This window comes from Sinocyclocheilus grahami, unplaced genomic scaffold (genome assembly GCF_001515645.1).
Source record: "Sinocyclocheilus grahami isolate Dianchi unplaced genomic scaffold, SAMN03320097.WGS_v1.1 scaffold138.1, whole genome shotgun sequence".
NCBI classification, from domain to species: Eukaryota; Metazoa; Chordata; class Actinopteri; order Cypriniformes; family Cyprinidae; genus Sinocyclocheilus; species Sinocyclocheilus grahami.
In genome coordinates, this window is record NW_015505317.1 from 1,071,515 (window position 1) to 1,091,055 (window position 19,541).

At 37.6% G+C, this 19,541-nt stretch overlaps 1 protein-coding gene across 3 annotated transcripts in view; it reads left to right on the plus strand.

The window, feature by feature from the left end:
- LOC107591175 (tyrosine-protein kinase JAK1) overlaps positions 1–19,541 on the plus strand; it is a 42,898-nt gene that overhangs the window by 3,955 nt on the left and 19,402 nt on the right. For all 3 annotated transcript variants that reach the window (XM_016280244.1, XM_016280245.1, XM_016280246.1), the window contains exons 2-9: positions 9,903–10,108; positions 12,353–12,476; positions 14,053–14,206; positions 14,546–14,709; positions 15,197–15,545; positions 15,689–15,865; positions 16,322–16,479; positions 17,441–17,555. In XM_016280244.1, coding sequence (XP_016135730.1) covers positions 9,903–10,108; positions 12,353–12,476; positions 14,053–14,206; positions 14,546–14,709; positions 15,197–15,545; positions 15,689–15,865; positions 16,322–16,479; positions 17,441–17,555 — 1,447 coding nt within the window. The remainder of the gene's footprint in view (positions 1–9,902; positions 10,109–12,352; positions 12,477–14,052; positions 14,207–14,545; positions 14,710–15,196; positions 15,546–15,688; positions 15,866–16,321; positions 16,480–17,440; positions 17,556–19,541) is intronic.

Genomic DNA, 19,541 nt, shown 5'->3' on the forward strand with positions numbered 1-19,541 from the left:
GCAGAAGGCATAAAGTAGATTTGTAGGCTCGAGGCCTTAAAAATCAATGTATCAAATATACAGTACGTTTCTGCTTGTGAATCAGGTGTGCAGACACCTGGTGCGCCCCCTGCTGGCAGTGAGTAGAGTCCTACAGCAGCAAGTGGAGGATCTAGCTGCTCTTCTGGCTCGGAAGGACGCAGAGATACAGGACTATCAGGAGAACAGAGCTGTCCTAAGTAGAGGTAACAGTCGCATCTAGCATTCTCTCTTATGTCTGTTTTTAGCTTGCAGACACTCATCTAAAACTCTGCCCTCACAGCCAGACTACATACGGAGCCGTTTGAGGTGCACAGGTACAGGGAGAACGTCTTCACACAGGTGCGAAACATTTTTACATTCAGTGTCCTGCTAAATTTACCCAGTGTAAACAAGCTCCGTCAGAACTAGCATGCATGTGACACCGTGATTCAGTCACATGTATGTACTGAAGCCAGGCCCCTTTGCTGCTTCTAGGGTTTGTTACGGGAGAGAGAACTGTGAAAGCTAGACATGAAGAGAGACTGGATCACTGTTTGACTCAGAGCTGAGGGTCACCACACACATGCATACACACACAGTGTATAATTAGGCTGTGGTTTTTGCAGTGACAGCTCAGTTGTAGCGTTGCCTCACACTGAACTGTCTATTGACTGGATCATGTTTTATTTCTTTTCCCGCCATAGGTGTGTGTGTTTTAGAATTTCCTGCTTTTTTAGCGATGAGTGGGATTAGAACTGGGCAATATGAGGTAAAACTAAAGCGTTTATACAGTGGATGTACAGTGGGGTCCACTTTTGAAGAATTTTATATTTTTCTAATTAAATTATTATTATTTTTAAATTACAAAATATATTATCAGTTTAACAATTTGAGTGAATACCTGAAATAAATGTCAATATTTCATAAAATGAAATATTAAAAAATAAACATTAAGCTAGTTGCAGCTTAAGCAGCACTTCCTATTTCCATAAAAAATTTTTATGATTGTGGCAATAGACTACTATACTAAATTAGTACTAAATAAGTACTAAAATAGCACAGCTGCAAAGATGTTCACATGATCAATGTCACTAATGTACAACCCCAGTTCCAGAAAAGCTGGAACGTTTTGTGAAATGCCATAAAATCAAGAGTTATTTTTCACATTTTTTTAATTGACTAAAGTGCAAAGATTTTCATTGGCCAACTTAATTTTATTTTGTAAATATAAATGCATTTTGATGGCTACAACACACTCCAAAAAAGTTGGGACAGAGGCATGTTTAACACTGTGTGAATTCACCTTTCCTTTTAATTACACATTTGAATCATCTGGGAATTATGGATGCTAATTTTCAAAGTTTTGCAAGAAAAATTTTTGCCCAGTCTCGCTTGATACAAGACTTCAGCTGCACAACAGTCCATAGTCATTGTTGTCTGATTCTCCTTTTCATGATGGGCCATATATTTTCAATAGGAGACAGATCTGCTCACATCCAGTCACATCCACATGTGTCTACCGAACCACGCTGTTGTAGCACATGCAGAATGAGACCCGGTATTGTCTTGATCTAATAACCATGGACTTCCCATGAAAGATGTCATCTTGATGGCAGTATATGTCTCTGTACAATCCCAATATATGCCTCCATGTCAATAGTACCTTCGCACATATGCCAGTCACCCATGCCGTTTGCACTGATGCACCCCCATACCATGACAGACGTTTGCTTTTGCATCCGTCGCTGATGAAAGTCTGGAAGGTCCCTTTGGTCTTTGGGACTGAGAACTCAACGTCCTTTTTACCCAGAAACAGGTTGAAATGTGGACTCATCTGACCACAGCACACATTTTCACTGTCTTTTTGACTATCTGAGATGAGCTCTGGCCCATCACTGCATAAAATTGATGTATGGCTTTCTCCTAGAGTAACAGAGATTCAAGTTGCATTTCTTGATGCAGCAGCAGACTGTGGTAAATGACAGTGGTTTTCTGAAGTCCCCCTGGGCCCATGTGGTTATATTTAACATCGCAGCATGACGGTTTCTTATGCAATGCCATCTGAAGGCTCAAAGGTCAAGCGCATTCAACTGAGGTTTCCTGCCTTGCCCTACACAGACTGAGATTTCTCTGGATTCCCTGAAACTTTTCACAGTATTATGTATGGTAGTTGGTGAAAGACCTCAATTCTTTGCGATTTTTCATTGAGAAATTAGAGTTTTGACTTGTTTGACCCTTCTCTCATGAAATTTGGCACAAAGTGATGAGCCATGATCCAGCTTTGCTTGCAAAGATCGAGATGCTCCTTTTATAACCAAACATGATACCCTCACCTATTACCCATTCACCTGCTTACTGTGAACGGTTTCAAAACAGTTTAGTTAGGATATTCTATAACCTTTTCACTTTTATTTTGCCTCTGTCCCAACTTTTTTGGAGTGTGTTGCAGCCAACAAAATCAAAATGTGTTTTTATTTACAAAATACAGTACATTTAAGTTGGTCAGTGAAAACTTTGGCAATCTTTTCTTTGTACTTTTGTCAATTAAATAAAAGTTATAGAGAATAAACAAATCACATATTCTCGATTTTAATACATTTTACAAAACGTTCCAACTTTTCTGGAACTGGGGTTGTACTTATTTGGTTAGTGATGTAGAAATAATGCAGAATCTTAAATATTTCCGTACATTTTGTCTTCTCATTTTTTCCCCCCAAAAATTTCAACATAGATACACCTATGTATTTTATTGATACATTTAAATGTTTACTTTCATGTTTACATTAAGATTTTTAATCTCAAGTTTTCAGTGTGAACAGTGTCGGACTTCATTAATGGATAAAATTCAACTAATGTGTGGTCTTTTGACTGGCTGTTTTACAGTGTCTTTGAATATGGCTCCTCCTGAACTATGCATTTGATAGTATTGAATAATATTTGTAATAATAACATTGAATTAATATTTGACACTAATGTCAGACATATGATTCACTTCTTTTGAATAATCTGATCTGTTGGTTTACGTCCAATCAGGTTGTAAAGACTTCAGTTGTAAAGTATTTAATTTAGTAGCTGATGGTCACCTTCTTTTTATTTGTTTTTAAGCCTTTTTTCACTGAATATTCAGCAAAACAGTAGCTGTATCATGACATATTGTCATATACGTATAACTACTCATACCAGGGATTTGGTCATACCACCATTCCTAAGCAAGAATGCCAGTCAATCACGCTTCTGACCGCTCTGCCTTACGGTCATTACAAACACACTGACCACAGTGGGAGGAGCCAAAGCCGCAGTCATAATTTAGACCAGAACTGTGTGTTTATGGGGGACACTTTTTGTTTTCTTGATGAGTAATGTTTTTGTGGCTGCGAGTTATTTATTGGATTCAGCCATGAGTGCTGGCAGCCGTGTTTTCTGCGCGAGGTGAGTCCTTTGATAGGCCTATGTTTGATCTCTGTCAGTGTGTATGTGTGAGTCCACCGGTATTTCTCACTGGCCTGGTGAATGTGCAGTCAGATATGTGTGGCTTGACTTGGTGGTGTGAGAAAAGGATATGAGTCTGCTCACCCACTCGCCCACTGTACCAAACACTGACTTACTAGTCGCCCCTTAAAGGGTTAGTTCACCCAAAAGTGAAAATTAGCTTGTGTTTTACTTACCCTCGAAGCATCCTAGGTGTATATGACTTTCTTCTTTCAGACAAATCCATTCGGAGTTATATTAATAATTGTCCTGGCTATTCCAAACGTTATTGTTGCAGTGGGTGGGTGTTTCTGTTGAACAGTCAAAAGACGTCAAATAAAGTGCGTGCATCCATAATAAAACGTGCCTCACGTGGCCCTGGGGGGTGAATAAAGGCCTCCTGTAGTGAATCCATGCGATTTTGTAAGAAAAATATCCATATTTCAAATGTAATAAACACTTCTCTCTCACTTCCAGTTTCTGGCATACACTGAAGCCGTTCCGGCGGATGACATAGCACGTTGGCGTTGCGTGATTAGTGACGAACGCGGAGAGAGAATAAAACAAACCGCTGGTCACGAATTAGAAGTACAAACCTAGGATTTGCAAAGAAAAATGTCGGGAGGATTTCGATATAAACCAAGAGGAGACTGGTTTTCCTTTGCTAAAGTAAGGAAACTTTACTTCATTTGTAAAGTCTCCTATAAACAAACTCGCGAGACTAGCATATCTCAAAGGCGCGCACGCTGCGCATACGTGCTGCATCATCCGCCGGAACGGCTTCTGCGTATGATCGATAACGGAAGTCAGGGCTCTACGCTTATTTTTCTTTTTAGGAGCGCTTGTGCTCCTAACTTAAAAAATTTAGGAGCACAGTCGAAAATGTAGGAGCACCAAAATTTTATAAAAAAAATAGCCTTCCCATTACGAGGTGATATTTGACTCCTTAAAGTGATTTACAGTAGAATTTTGTTTTTACCTTTGTAATGGCATTTTTCTATCTTTATTAAAAGTATGTAATCTTTTGTCAAATAAAAAAAAAAATGTTATAAGCTTTTTAAAAATTCTAGATAAAACCATATAATAAGAACAAGTAGAATAAGAAGAATAAGTTACTAATAAAATGAAATCAGTATTAAAATGAATTTGTACAGAGGTAGCACAGAAGAACACAAAAGTGGCCTGTAGGTGTATTTTCAGACATTTAATGAGGATCAGAGGTGGCATGAGTGCAAGTAAATCCATAAATTCATGTTTATTAATGAATTTAATGATTAAAAGATTAATGTTTTAAAAAATGTTGAATATAGAAATATTAAATGATTTAAAGAACTGAAAAGATACTTTAAAAATGAAACTAAATCCGCCAGCAGGTGGCGACAAGTCACTGATTTTATCACTGAATCATTCATTCGAACAGCTGAATCATTCAGGAATGAAGCAAGTGACTGTATTTATGAATGGGTAATCATGAATCACTGACTCACTAGATTTGTTTAAAAACGCAGTTCATTCATAAGCGAAACACCGCTGTGTTTGAATGGAGATATGCAGCGGCTGTGCTGTGACTTTGTTTCAAACTATTTTCGACGACGAAATAGAGCAAAATCAGACCATAGTGTGATAGTCAGACAATGTAATCACTTAATATTAACTTCTTGTCTATTTAACTGTTGTATTAAATCAGTATCACATTTACAAACTCCCTTAAAAATCATTAAAATCTGTCACTCATCTTAGTTCATCTCGATCTCACATTTATAATCAACGAAACTCTCTACACTGTATGAATCTTTATTTACACCGTCTACACTTTGCTTATGAAAGGATTCATGAGATATGTCTGTGATACATTACTCAACGCTGCAAAAACATGTAGAAACCTTTGAAGCTCCCCTGAGCGCAATCACAAGTATGATGATGATCGGGTCAGTCGCACTGGTGCTCCTAAATATGTTTTTATAGTCGCACGCAGTAGTTTTCAGTCGCAAATGCGACTGAAATGGTCGCACTGTAGAGCCCTGGAAGTGAGAGAAAAGTGTTTATTACATTTGAAATATGGATATTTTTCTTACAAAAGCGCATGGATTCACTACAGGAGGCCTTTATTCGCAACCCCCCGACCGGTGTGAGGCAAATTTATTATGAATGCACGCGCTTTATTTCACGACTTGTGGATAGACGACTTGTGGACTTGATGATAGAGCTTGGAATAGCCAGGACAATTTTTTTATATTTTTATATTCGTCTAAAAGAAGAAAGTCATATACACCTAGGATGCCTCGAGGGTGAGTAAAACACAGGTTAATTTTCATTTTTGGGTGAACTAACCCTTTAACAGCTCTGAATCACTGAAAGGCTGCGGGGGTAGTTGTGGCTTAAAGATTAGAGAGTCAGACTTGTAACCCAAAGGTCGCACTCGCAGGATCGACTCTCAGTACTAGCAGGAATTGTAGGTGGGGGGAGTGAATATATAGCGCTCTCTTCCACCTTCAATACCACGACTGAGGTGAGACCGTTGAGCAACTGCTCCTTGGGCGACACGGCAAAAATGGCTGCCCATTGCTCTGGGTGTGTGTGTTCACTACTCACTGCTGTGTGTGCACTTGGATGGGTTAAATGCAGATCACAAATTCCAAGTATGGGTCACCATACTTAGCCACACGTCACTAAATATATCAGATTTTTTGGTTACAGTGAACTCAGAAAAAGCAAAAAGCTGTTTTCCCTTTCCCCATGTTTCTCTTTTTCATCATTGTTGGTATACTGCTGTTACTCACTTGTGTGTGTCATCATCTGTTGTTGTCTACTGCCATTGTCTTTATCTGAGGTCAGCTGTTAGTCCACAAGTCCTGAAAGGTGAAGCCAAAATGTTTTGATCACTGCCAGGTGGCTGGACCCATTATAAACCCCGTCCTCTCCATGTAATCTAATGGAACGTGGGGCAAACTAAATAATCAAATTACATTTCAAAAATGTTTTTCCCAAAGGTGGTTTCCATCATTTTAGGTAGTTCTTATCATTCTGATGTATGTTCCAGTGTTCGTCTTTCTAATAAGTTTGCTTTTAGTTAGTTATTTGATGCTATAAAAACGGGATGTGGTGTCGTGATTACGATCTTGCGATTGGGTCTGCGGGAGTTTGGGGTGGCACTACTGCACAGACTCATGTTCCAAATGAATCACTACTGTGCAGACTCTGGCTCCAAATTACGTCATTTTCGCAAGATGACAGTGCCCATACTGAGATGTTTTGGCTTCACTTTGCTATAGTGGAAGGAATTGGAGACGCATCGTCCATCTTTTTTTTTTTACTTTTTTTTTTTACAGTCTATGGTTAGTCCCAAGATTTGAGTTTAACACCCTCCAGTCCAGTTTTGTCAGTTACAATAATAATGACACTGCCTTTGTAAACTATCAGTAGTACAGAGTACTGGCTGACTGACAGATGGCTGCTTTCAAATGCTCACATACATACTTAAGCTACTACTCTGTGAAGAGCAGTTGAACATGTGAACGGCAAATGGGTGTCTTGGTTCAAAGGCTTGTTTTAGTGAGCTGTTAATGTAACACAGTCAGTTATGGTTTAAGTGAATGTAAACAGGTAGACATAAAATTGCAACTGTGCTTTTGGCCTTGCTGTGCGAATTCAACCTAATAGATCCTCTGCTTTCTATTTTGGAATAAATACTCACTGGTCTTAAATTTATTTTTCATTATATACACTAACACCTTGGGGGTCAGTAAGATTTTTTTTTTCATTAAAATTATAAAAATTTACAGTAAAGGCATTTATAATGTTACAAAATAAATGCTGTTATTTTGACCTTTCTATTCATCAAATAATTCTGTAAAGAAGTATCACTGTTTCCACAAAAGTATTAATAAGTACAACTGATTTCAACGTTGATTTATAATAAGAATTTTTTGTTGAGAACAAATTCAGTATATTATAATGACTCCCAAAGAATCATATGACACTGAGGACTGGATTAATGGCTGCTGAAAATTCAGCTTATAGGGAGCCAGTGCAGGGTTGTTGCCAGAACCGGGCTAATATGGTCATACTTCCTGGTTCTAGTAAGAACGCAGCTGCTGCATTTTGGACCAGCTGGAGTTTGTTTATTAAGTGTGCAGAGCAACCACCTAATAAAGCATTACAATAACATTTGTGCATTTGACATTGAGAGCATAGGTCGTAATTTAGATATATTTTGGAATGATATTCTGGATCTATGACTTCTGGAAGCACCTCTTTTTGTAGCTTAGATGGTAAAGAATCTAACAACCAAGAATCTGTTGGTTTAGATGATTTAACAAGTTTATAAATCTTCCTGTCCTGTAGCAGAAAATGAGTTGTTCCTCAGGGAATCTATAGTGCACTGTCTGATGCAATACTGTAGCTGATGGCTGCATGGTTATTTTATCTATAATAGTACTGATCTTGGAAGTAAGGAAATTCATAAAGTCATTACTGCTGTGCTGTTGGGAAATGTCTGTGCCTACTGATGCTTTATTTTTTGTTAATTTAGCCTCTGTATTAAGTAAATACCTGGGGCTGTGTTAGTTTTTTTCTAAAAGAGACAAAAAGTAAGCAGATCTAGCAGTTTTTAAGGATTTTCTGTATGTAGAAGTACTTTCCCTTCATGCAATATGAAATACCTCTAGTTTTGTTTTCTTCCAGCTGCGCTCCATTTTCCGGGCTGCACTCTTTAGGGCGCAAGTGTGCTCGTTATACCACGGCGTTGGACTGTTTTCCTTAAAGGGATAGTTCACCCAAAAATGAAAATTTGATGTTTATCTGCTTACCCCCAGGGCATCCAAGATGTAGGTGACTTTGTTTCTTCAGTAGAACACAAACGAAGATTTTTAACTCAAACCGTTGCAGTCTGTCAGTCATATAATGGAAGTGAATGGGAATCACGGCTTTAAGAGTCAAAAAAACATACACAAACAAAACCAAATTAAACCCTGCAGCTCGTGACGATACATTGATGTATAAAGACATGAAACGATTGGTCTGTGCAAGAAACTGAACAGCATGCGATTCGTCTGCGATTATCAACGCGAGTCAGTGTACTACGGCTCTACCTCTAGTTTTGTTTTCTTCCAGCTGCGCTCCATTTTCCGGGCTGCACTCTTTAGGGCGCAAGTGTGCTCGTTATACCACGGCGTTGGACTGTTTTCCTTAAAGGGATAGTTCACTCATTAATTTAGCCTCTGTATTAAGTAAATACCTGGGGCTGTGTTAGTTTTTTTCTAAAAGAGACAAAAAGTAAGCAGATCTAGCAGTTTTTAAGGATTTTCTGTATGTAGAAGTACTTTCCCTTCATGCAATATGAAATACCTCTAGTTTTGTTTTCTTCCAGCTGCGCTCCATTTTCCGGGCTGCACTCTTTAGGGCGCAAGTGTGCTCGTTATACCACGGCGTTGGACTGTTTTCCTTAAAGGGATAGTTCACTCATTAATTTAGCCTCTGTATTAAGTAAATACCTGGGGCTGTGTTAGTTTTTTTCTAAAAGAGACAAAAAGTAAGCAGATCTAGCAGTTTTTAAGGATTTTCTGTATGTAGAAGTACTTTCCCTTCATGCAATATGAAATGCCTCTAGTTTTGTTTTCTTCCAGCTGCGCTCCATTTTCCGGGCTGCACTCTTTAGGGCGCAAGTGTGCTCGTTATACCACGGCGTTGGACTGTTTTCCTTAAAGGGATAGTTCACCCAAAAATGAAAATTTGATGTTTATCTGCTTACCCCCAGGGCATCCAAGATGTAGGTGACTTTGTTTCTTCAGTAGAACACAAACGAAGATTTTTAACTCAAACCGTTGCAGTCTGTCAGTCATATAATGGAAGTGAATGGGAATCACGGCTTTAAGAGTCAAAAAAACATACACAAACAAAACCAAATTAAACCCTGCAGCTCGTGACGATACATTGATGTGTAAAGACATGAAACGATTGGTCTGTGCAAGAAACTGAACAGCATGCGATTCGTCTGCGATTATCAACGCGAGTCAGTGTACTACGGCTCTGTAAATGCCGCTCCATCTGAAAGCACGTGATGGAGATTTACTACTTATCACGGAACTGGCTTTACTGATGAGATGCGCATGACAATCACATGTGATTTATCGTGCAGCCCTAGTATGTTCATGAGCATAATAGTTTTTGTTGTAGTATCGAAAATTGGTATTGAAAATCATGACATTTTATTGCCATCGACACTGAAATGATTAAAATATGAATAAGTATTATGAATATGATATAATGTCATAAAATATTATGACAACCCTATATTGACTGACTTACTGCTCAAACATCAGTGTGAAATTTTATGGTTCATTCATGTATGACCTACTGGAAATGGTATGTTATTTCACAAGCAGCAAACCCAGAGTTCATCAATAAATCTCTGTTACACTCTGTTTATCCTGCAGTGTCTGGATGCCAGAACTAGCAGTCATGGAGCTGGGCAGGCAACTGTGTGGGAAGATGAAAAAACAGAGGAAGGCAGAGATGACTGTTCTGACTGTCATGAAAGGACTGGAAATCCACTTCTACCTGCCTGACACACACCAGCTCGAGTACTTCAAAGACTGCCACACTGCGGAAGACCTGTGCGTGGAAGCTGCCAAGAGATGCCGTAAGTGTTTGGAGGGCCACCTATTTAGTAGGGATGCACGATATATCGGCCACCATATCGGTATCGGCCCCCTCTAATGCATCTCTGAGGACATAGAGTGTGGTCATGATGGTCTGTTTTCTTAGCAGTGATGCATCGTTCCATCGTAACTGTTTGGATAGGAATAGTTGTCAAAGCAAAGTATGAGCAGTGGTGGAAAGAGTTCTGAAAAAATATACTCAAGTAAAAGTACCATTACATTCCAAAAAATGTAGTGTGAGTAGAGTAAAAAGTACTTGTCCAAAAAACTACTTTGAGTAAGTGTAAAAGAGTAGCTAATTTAAAAGTACTCTTAAGTAGTGAGTAGTGAATACTGAGCTGCGGATTCTACCCCCTTACATTAAACGCTGTACACTGCAATTTAAACATTTAGAAAATATTGTGCATACTGTAATTCACATTATCTTTAGTTGTTTGTCAGAAAGAATGAAGAATATCTATCATCAAGCAGTTTTAATTACATCAAAACAACACAGAAAAACTATTATGATGAAAAGATGAAAGATTTATTCTCGGGACACTCATCACCATTTAAATTATAATGTTTGAAAATAGATTTAAAAACAGGTGTAAGGCCACTGAACCAGAGCATGCTAGTGTTGCACATAAAATATTAATGTTTAAAACAATGCAAATTATACAAAACCATTAGAAACTCATACGAGAGTTCATCACACACCATGAAATGGGTTAAAAAGAGAGATTAAAGGGGTCATATTATGCAATTTCAAATTTTCCTTTCTCTTTGGAGTGTTACGAGCTGTTCGTGCATAGATAAGATCCCTAAAGTCGCAAAGACTAAAGCCTCAAACCCAAAGAGATATTCTTTATAAAAGTTAAGACTTGTTCACGCTAAGGGTTGAACGACTTCTGATTTTTTTGAAGTCGACTCTTATGTGATGAAAGTCGAGTCGAAGTCGACTAGTCGCTAATGACGTCATTTCTAAGCGTTTTAGAGTGTCCCCAACACACTTTTTCCAAAGCCTATCCTGTTGATGGATAAAAATTTAATTAAAACAAACATGTAACGACCACAATCGGAGGGAAAATAGCAGAGTAAAAGTACAGATACATCACTTAAAATGTACTCAAGAAAAAGTGCACAATTTTAAACTACTCAAGAAAGTACAATTTCTGATAAAAGCTACTTAATTACAGTAACATTAAGCAGTAACAACAGTAGTATTTGTAATATGTTACTTCACACCCCTGAGTATGAGTTACACTTATTAACACGGAGCATCTGTGATATCACGTACACTTTTTGCAGTGTACAAAGGGACAGTAGAAAGGAAATTGGATTTAAAAAAGAGGGTTTTACAGATCAAAGTCAATTAGTGTATAAAAAGGGGCATTTTCATACATTCGCTTTCATATTTTGATTGTGTGATTGAGGAATGGGGCTTTTTTACCATCAGCATTTCACAGAATAGAAAAGAGGAACTTAAAGGGTTTTTACTGTTGGTATCATCATGTGACATGGGTGGATTTTGGCAAGACATTGACTTTAGGATGAGAAGCACTGTGACCGACTGTCCCTGTCAGCCCCTTCCCATTTCCCAATATAACAGCATATCTGTCTTTTTGGCTCTTGATCAATATTCAGCCACAAAATGGCTGCTGGGTTTAAATGTCAAGTTCATAATTTCCTCAAAGTTGCGGCCATGGACAAAAGCTTGCTTGGACGGTGTGAGAGGAAAGGGAAGTTTATATTAGACAAGAAGGCAGCTGCTCGAGAGGAACTATGATGGTGTTTGTTTCACACAGTTTTGTTTCACACCCAGTGGTTAGCCACTGGTTTTACTTCAAAGGTTAAGTATTTGTTTTGTTTACTAGTCCAGCTGTTTGAATATGGTACTAACCACACCAAGGTTGTGGGTTCAACTCCCAGGGAACAAATGTATACCTTGAATTCACGGTAAGTGAATAACTAAAACTGAAATAAAAATAAATGAAAACATTATTGGCCACGCTATTTTTTATTCTTTGTTTCACATGGTTTATTTATTTAGCTATTGTTGTTGTTGTTTTGTTCATACTCCTTGCTTTATGCTAAAAACCTCAAATTAAATATTTAAAAAATGAATGAAAGCATAAATAAAAATGAATTTAAACAGTAATATTAAAATGACAAATTACACAAGAATGGCAGTTGTAAAAGTAACCGTTTGAATCAGGCTCTAATTGTGAAAATGTTTTCCCCAGACATCTCACCTTTGTGCCACAACCTGTTTACATTGTATGAAGAGAGCCAGGATCTCTGGTATGCTCCCAATCATGTGTTCAAGATCACGGAGGAGACCAGCATCAAACTTCACTACCGTATGAGGTGAGTGGTCACAACTGAATGCTGTTGCTTTAAAAACGTTGCAACTAATGGTGTATGTTACAAATTTGCAACTAATTGTAGTTTTTATGTAGTATCTTTGTTGCATTACATTTTTAAAACACATCTAACATTACATTTAAAAATTCTGTTAAAAAAACCCAGAAATTCCAGACAGAACCTAGAGCTCACAACATTCTAATTCTCTTGAAAGTTTTTGGACCACAAACTGAACAGCTCAGTTTTAGGACTATTAAGATTTTTTTGCATTGTGTGACATTATTTGAATGATGATTAAGAACATTTTCACCAACAAATTCTCATTAATGTAATATGAAAATATATTGTATTTTGTAATAAGTAATATTTATAATGAATATTTAATTATTATTATATTTTATAATAATAATAAGATATAGTTGAATACAATTTTTAAAAAATTCTCTTTTTAAATTGAAAAATTACGACATTTATTAATTGGTTGGATGAAGTTTATTGTTTAATGTCAGAGTTCTGTTAATATCAGCCATTAGTTTGATTCAAATTCTAGAAATGCATATGAACTCATTACAGAGCCCTGTGGCACACCAGTTACAAATCTGTTACAATCCCCTTTTAGGACAAAACAATAAACACTTTTTTTAAAAATAAATAAACAAAGAAACAAATCCTCTGACATGGTTTCAGTTAGCTCCTATTCTGAAAAAACATTTCATTGTTCAATAAAATATGAATCTTGCAAAGTAAAACATAGGATCCCCTGAATTTCCCCTTTTCACCAGTGAAACTAAGATAAGACTCAATTACTGTATTCAGAGTGAGTGGTGGGTACAGAATTGATCTCTCCCTGGGTGAAGCTTTCCTGTTGTGCACACAAACAGGTTATGGTCAACCTTTGCACACCCTCTCTTCCTCTGTGGCATACAGCACACTTTTCTCACTCATGCTGCTTCCTGTTTACAATGATCTCTTGCTCGCGTGGCAATGGGGTGGTGTAGTTGTTTTTATTTCCTGTTGATTGACACATGATTTGGTATTTACCATATGTTAGTATATTTACATAATGTAAGCCTTTGTTTTGATCCTTTATGTAATGTTCTGTATGTTTTTATATGCTATGAGTTTCTGTCATCATGATTTTTTTGACCATATTCATAATCTTGATATGCTTGTGTGCGCACACATACACGCACTTGTGCATATTTGCCTACTTGTTGTTCTTCATTTATCTTCTGACAGACATACTGGGATGTTTCTTAAACTACTACAGCATATACTATTGTCCTATAAAATAATATCTAATATTTTCTTATTTTTTTAAATAATTTGACAGAAATATTGTTCACCGATATTTACCTTTATTTATCATTGTTTTCTTCACACAACAAGTCTCATATTTGATTTAGTATATTGCATCTTCCCTGACCCTGATATTCATATAAAAATAAGAAAAAGTTCAAGTGTGTCAAGTAAAAAAATAAAATAAATAAATAAAATAACCCTGGGACATGAAAGTATGTGTTGAAAAAAAAAAAACACCCATGAATCCTTTGACAATTCATTTTACATGCTTACACAGGTTTTATTTCACAAACTGGCACGGCACCAGTGAGACAGAATCTCCAGTTTGGAGACACTCACTTTGCAAGCAGAAAGGGGTTTCAGTCTCTTCAAAAGGCCCTGAGGGGACACCTCTACTGGATGCTGCATCTCTTGACTACCTGTTTGCACAGGTGAGTGCAGGAAACACCTGAGGTATCACTTACATGTTTGTCCATATCACTGACAACTTTAAACAAAAGTAATATTGCCTATTTTGTGCTACAGGAGCTTTGTGGCTTGATGATTATTCAAGTACGCTCTCATGTGGTATCTGTTGTTATCATGTTGGTTGTTTTTTTTTAAGTCTGATATGTACTTAAATGTCTTTTTTTGGAGCACTGCTATTTATTCAAACATTTATGGGGCTGTATGAACACTAGTGTCTAATGACTTGTGTGTGTGTGTGATAATGTTATCTTTTTTGCTTGGCACATACTGCACTCTTAAAGACATGTTTTGGTATGTTTTAGGGCCAGTATGACTTCCTAAGGGGACTTGCTCCAGTGCGCACTCCCCAGAATGAGGCAGAGCTTCATGAGATAGAGAACGAGTGTTTGGGAATGGCTGTTTTGGCCATTACCCATCATGCCAAGAGCAATGATCTGCCCTTATCAGGAGCTGGAGCTGAGACCAGGTGACCCGTACAATCTTCTTTATACAAGACATCTGCAAAATGATCAACATTGATCATATTTAAATGGCACTTCCAACTATTAACCTTTTATTACACACCTCTCTGGAATACTTGATTCTGATTGGCCATTTACAGCATTCTGAGGTCAAATATATTTGTATTTTAACAGCTGCATTTGTAATTGTCATGTTCATACTATGTTCATGTGGTACTTCAAAGTGGTACTTCTAATTTAGGATGTGTTTGGAATAATTTCACTGTCAGAGTTCACTCATGTGTAGAGTTGCTGTCAAAATTTAGAGGTAATTAGGCAAAAATATTTCGCAGGAATGCTGTGATTGACCAATCAGATTCAAGTATCGCAGAGAGAAGTGTAATAAACACTGGAATTGGTGTATGTATTGATGAGTACTAAAACGGAAGTATCATATTGGTTTTCTGCCTTAAAACAAGTGGTTTTATGCAACCTTTTTCTCTATCTCTGTAGCTACAAGCGATTCATTCCGGACATTCTGAACCGGACCATTAAGCAGCGTAACTTCCTCACACGTATACGCATCAACAATGTTTTCAAGAATTTCCTTAACGAGTTCAATAGCAAGACCATCCAGGACAGCAACATAACCCTTTATGACCTGAAGGTCAAGTATCTCTCCACTCTCGAAACGTTGACCCAGGGCCTGGGTCGGGAGACCATTGAGCCCAAGAGCCTGAAAGTATCTGGCGAGAGCGAGGGATCTCTGGCCCACACGCTTCCTTTGGGGGATGACGGACTGGGCTATGAAGTGCAAGTGTCCGGAACAACTGGGATCTCCTGGAGGAGAAAGCCTGTGCCGGTGAGTTTAGCGCTTTAGATTTTGTGAGCTTGCAGATTTGTAATATCTTACAAATTCATCAGCAATTCTGGATTTTATGTCATGGAGTGTTTCAAAGGTTGTTACCAGTGTGCTTTTTTTTGTCTTGAATCCTTTTCGAATAGAATATTCTTATAGTGAAAGACAAAACCAAATCTAAAAAGAACAAGGCCGACAACAAGCAGAAGAATGACAAAAAGAAAGACAGTGGATGGACGCCTTTCTCTGACTTTTTCGAAATCACCCATATCGTCATTAAGGAGTCTTGTGCCACCATTTACAGACAAGACAATAAAACCATGGTAATTTTGTCATTTCAATTTCCGCTACACTGTGTCCTAACCAGGTACAGTTTGATTCCAGCACAAGCATTCATGCTGAATATGATGCAGTCATAATCAGTCAGAGAATATTTGATATTTAATGTAATTGTATTTGAAGTCTGATGTGTGGATCAATAAGATTTAATGATGCGCAGGGTTTCACAATGAGAGGTGTTTAGTTATCAGCAAAATATGTTGTTGCTTATTGTGGTTGTGGCAAGTTAGGACAAGAACTCTTCACCTGGTCAGAATATGGTGTAAAACTTCCATGCCTCATGAAAAACTTATGATTCATACTCGTATGATCCATAAATCAACAGCTTGACTTAAGAATTAATGTGAATAAAAATACATTTCATTGGATGAAGTAGATAGTAGCGACATGTATGCTATAGTTCTTTTCCTACAAAGGTATTCCTCTTCTGTCCTCCATAGGAGTTGGACCTGTTTTATCGTGACGCAGCTCTGTCCTTTGCTGCACTGGTGGACGGTTACTTCAGATTGACTGTAGATGCTCATCATTACCTGTGCACTGAAGTCGCACCCTCATCAGTGGTCCAGAATTTAGAAAATGGCTGTCATGGACCTATCTGGTATGACTATATTAGCATACTTTAGTTATAGATGTCCAAATAAGGCTCACACAGATAGTTTGAGGAAATATCTTCACTTCATACTCTACAGTTCAAACGTTTGGGGTCAGTAAGATTTTAAGAAATGAATTCTTTATGTAAGGATGCATTAAATTCATCATATATATTGACTTTTACATTGTTACAATAAAAATCTTTCAATAAATGCTCTTCTTTTGAACTGTAGAGCAAATAATCCTGAAACAATTAGTTTTCCTAAAATATTAAGCAGCACAATTGTTTTAAACATTGATAATAAATTGTAATAATATTTCACAATATTACTATTTTTTCTCTATTTTTGATCAAATAAATGCAGCCTTGTTGAGCAGAAGAGACTTCTTTCAGTAACATTAAAATATCTTGACCCCAAGTTTTTGAATGGTTGTGTAAATGCTGCAGGGTCATAAGACCCAGTCTAACAACAGTCACACATTGTTAATATCACTGTAGTAATTACATATTACATAAGTACATGTATGACCACTGTAATGTGACCCTGTAAAATGTTACCAGTTTAGTATCATTACTATTTGTCAAGATGCCCAGTTTTACAAGTATTAGACTTTCAAGAATGTGATTGTGTATCAAGTAGCAAAGGCATGACACAAGTATGAATAAGATCAAAAAACAAGAAGAATTCAGTGGCAATAAGAATGTAATACTGCTCGACAAAGAAGTCAAGATGCATTTAGTTAGATTTATTTAGTGAAAATGGTGGTTAATATAGATGCTTGACTACCATAAACAACCAACAGTTAATCTCAACCTTAACAACACCTTGAAATCATGAACACCTTGTAATCATGGTAAAATAATGTACAACCTTTCATGCTGTAGTTATTTAGTATTAGTTTAGATTATAACGGCTGTCTTCAGGAAAGACATTTTGTGAGTAGTTCTGTCTGTTTTCTCTGTACAGCACAGAGTATGCCATTCAGAAACTCCGTCAGGAGGGGAATGAAGAAGGAACCTACGTCTTGCGCTGGAGCTGCACAGATTATAACTACATCATTATGACTGTTGTCTGCATTGAGGTACACATACATACATACATGCATACATACATACATACACCAAGTTTGTAGTTGGGATAAACATTTTTGTGAAATCAGTAAGCTGGGAACTGAAACCCTTTGTTCTGTTTGTCTTGCCTGGACAGGACAAGTCTTGAATTGCCCAGATTTTGGTTTTCTCTGTACAGCACAGAGTATGCCATTCAGAAACTCCGTCAGGAGGGGAATGAAGAAGGAACCTACGTCTTGCGCTGGAGCTGCACAGATTATAACTACATCATTATGACTGTTGTCTGCATTGAGGTACACATACATACATACATACATACATGCATACATACATACATACACCAAGTTTGTAGTTGGGATAAACATTTTTGTGAAATCAGTAAGCTGGGAACTGAAACCCTTTGTTCTGTTTGTCTTGCCTGGACAGGACAAGTCTTGAATTGCCCAGATTTTCTTGTGGTATTCTCTGTAGCAAATCAAGAAGATATGGCTCTTGTTGTACACTTTCCCTGACCATGACAGATTGTGTGTTCATATGATATATCACTCAAATTCTGTCAATTATAGCAACACCACATTTTAGCAGCAAATCAGTGTGAAAACGCTTTTCAGAAGTTAGCCGTGAATAACAATTGGGATCGTGCTTTAGTGTTTGTGTCTTTGAGAATTTTTTTTGGACCAAATCAGACCAGGACAATGCATCCATTTTCAGATTTTCTTTGGCAGTTATTATTTAATGTGAGAACTGTAGTACACTGTATATGTAGCTAGAACAGAACCACAAACCACATTGGGGCTGTTATAAGTGCTGGATCAGAGTCTGTTTCCTTGCATTGCTTTTCCGTGACAACTCCCTTGTTCAGCATGCTATACAAATATAATTGAGTTGATTTAACTAAGCTGAACTGTATTGATCAACAGAATGAGCATGAGTTTGCTAAATGAATATATGCAGGATTAACAAACAAACAAGGAAGTAAATGCACACGTGCTAGGTTTTCTGTTACATATTTAATGTTCTCATCACTATGTACAATGTAACTAGACTTCAGAAACCCAGCACCTCACTGTCAACCAAAAGCAAACTTACCTTATCTTAGAGGAGATCAGTTTACAGCCGCCCAACATTTATTTAACAAATCCTGTTCTCTCCCTTCTATGGAACGATATTCCGGACAATTTTCAAATAGAATAGCAAATTGTATTTTAAATTGCGTTTTCAATATGTGGACGCATAAATTGTGACATAATCCAAATGCAATTGCAAATCCTGCATTAGCGTTTGCATTTTCGCTTTCGCGAACGCACAGTGACTGCCAAATTTCAAATGAAAAAGCAAAGTCCATTTGCAACTGTATTTCCCATGTCTTAGGAGTTACGAGCCTGTCATATTTAAATAGCAATATTAATTACCAGTCTGCTTTTTCACTCTCGCTGCGTCGCGCATGTAACCTGCCAAAACTCAAATGGAATGCTCTGATCAATGGAGGTGATCGGTAAAGGCTCCGCTAAAGGCAGCTACCAATCAGTTTCACACCTGTGTGAACGAACAGACAGTGCAACCTTCTTGGCACAATACATAATTATGTCTTTTTTACCCCAAATGTAGCGAGTATCCCCTGCTAACAGCGGGAGCCACACCGGTACGCACAATAGGTCAATATTCACTATAAACCAAACGCTTTTCACCTGTCTCTGCATCTCTCCCTGTTTACTCTCACTTACACTTTTAATCCTTAATAGAGAGCATGTCACACCTGCCTCAAGACCTTTCACCGTTTGCACCGCACTTGATGCACTTAAGCAAACAAACAGACAAATCTACATGTATTTACCTATTTGCAACCTATATCTTATTACTATCTAATAGCCTATGTGCACCTGCCTCAAGATCTCTCAGTCTGTTTACGATCCGATAGATGCATGTGACAAAACAGAAAATGCTGCTACTCTTACTCTACCTTCCCCAGATGACACTTCAGCAGTCAGATCTAGCTG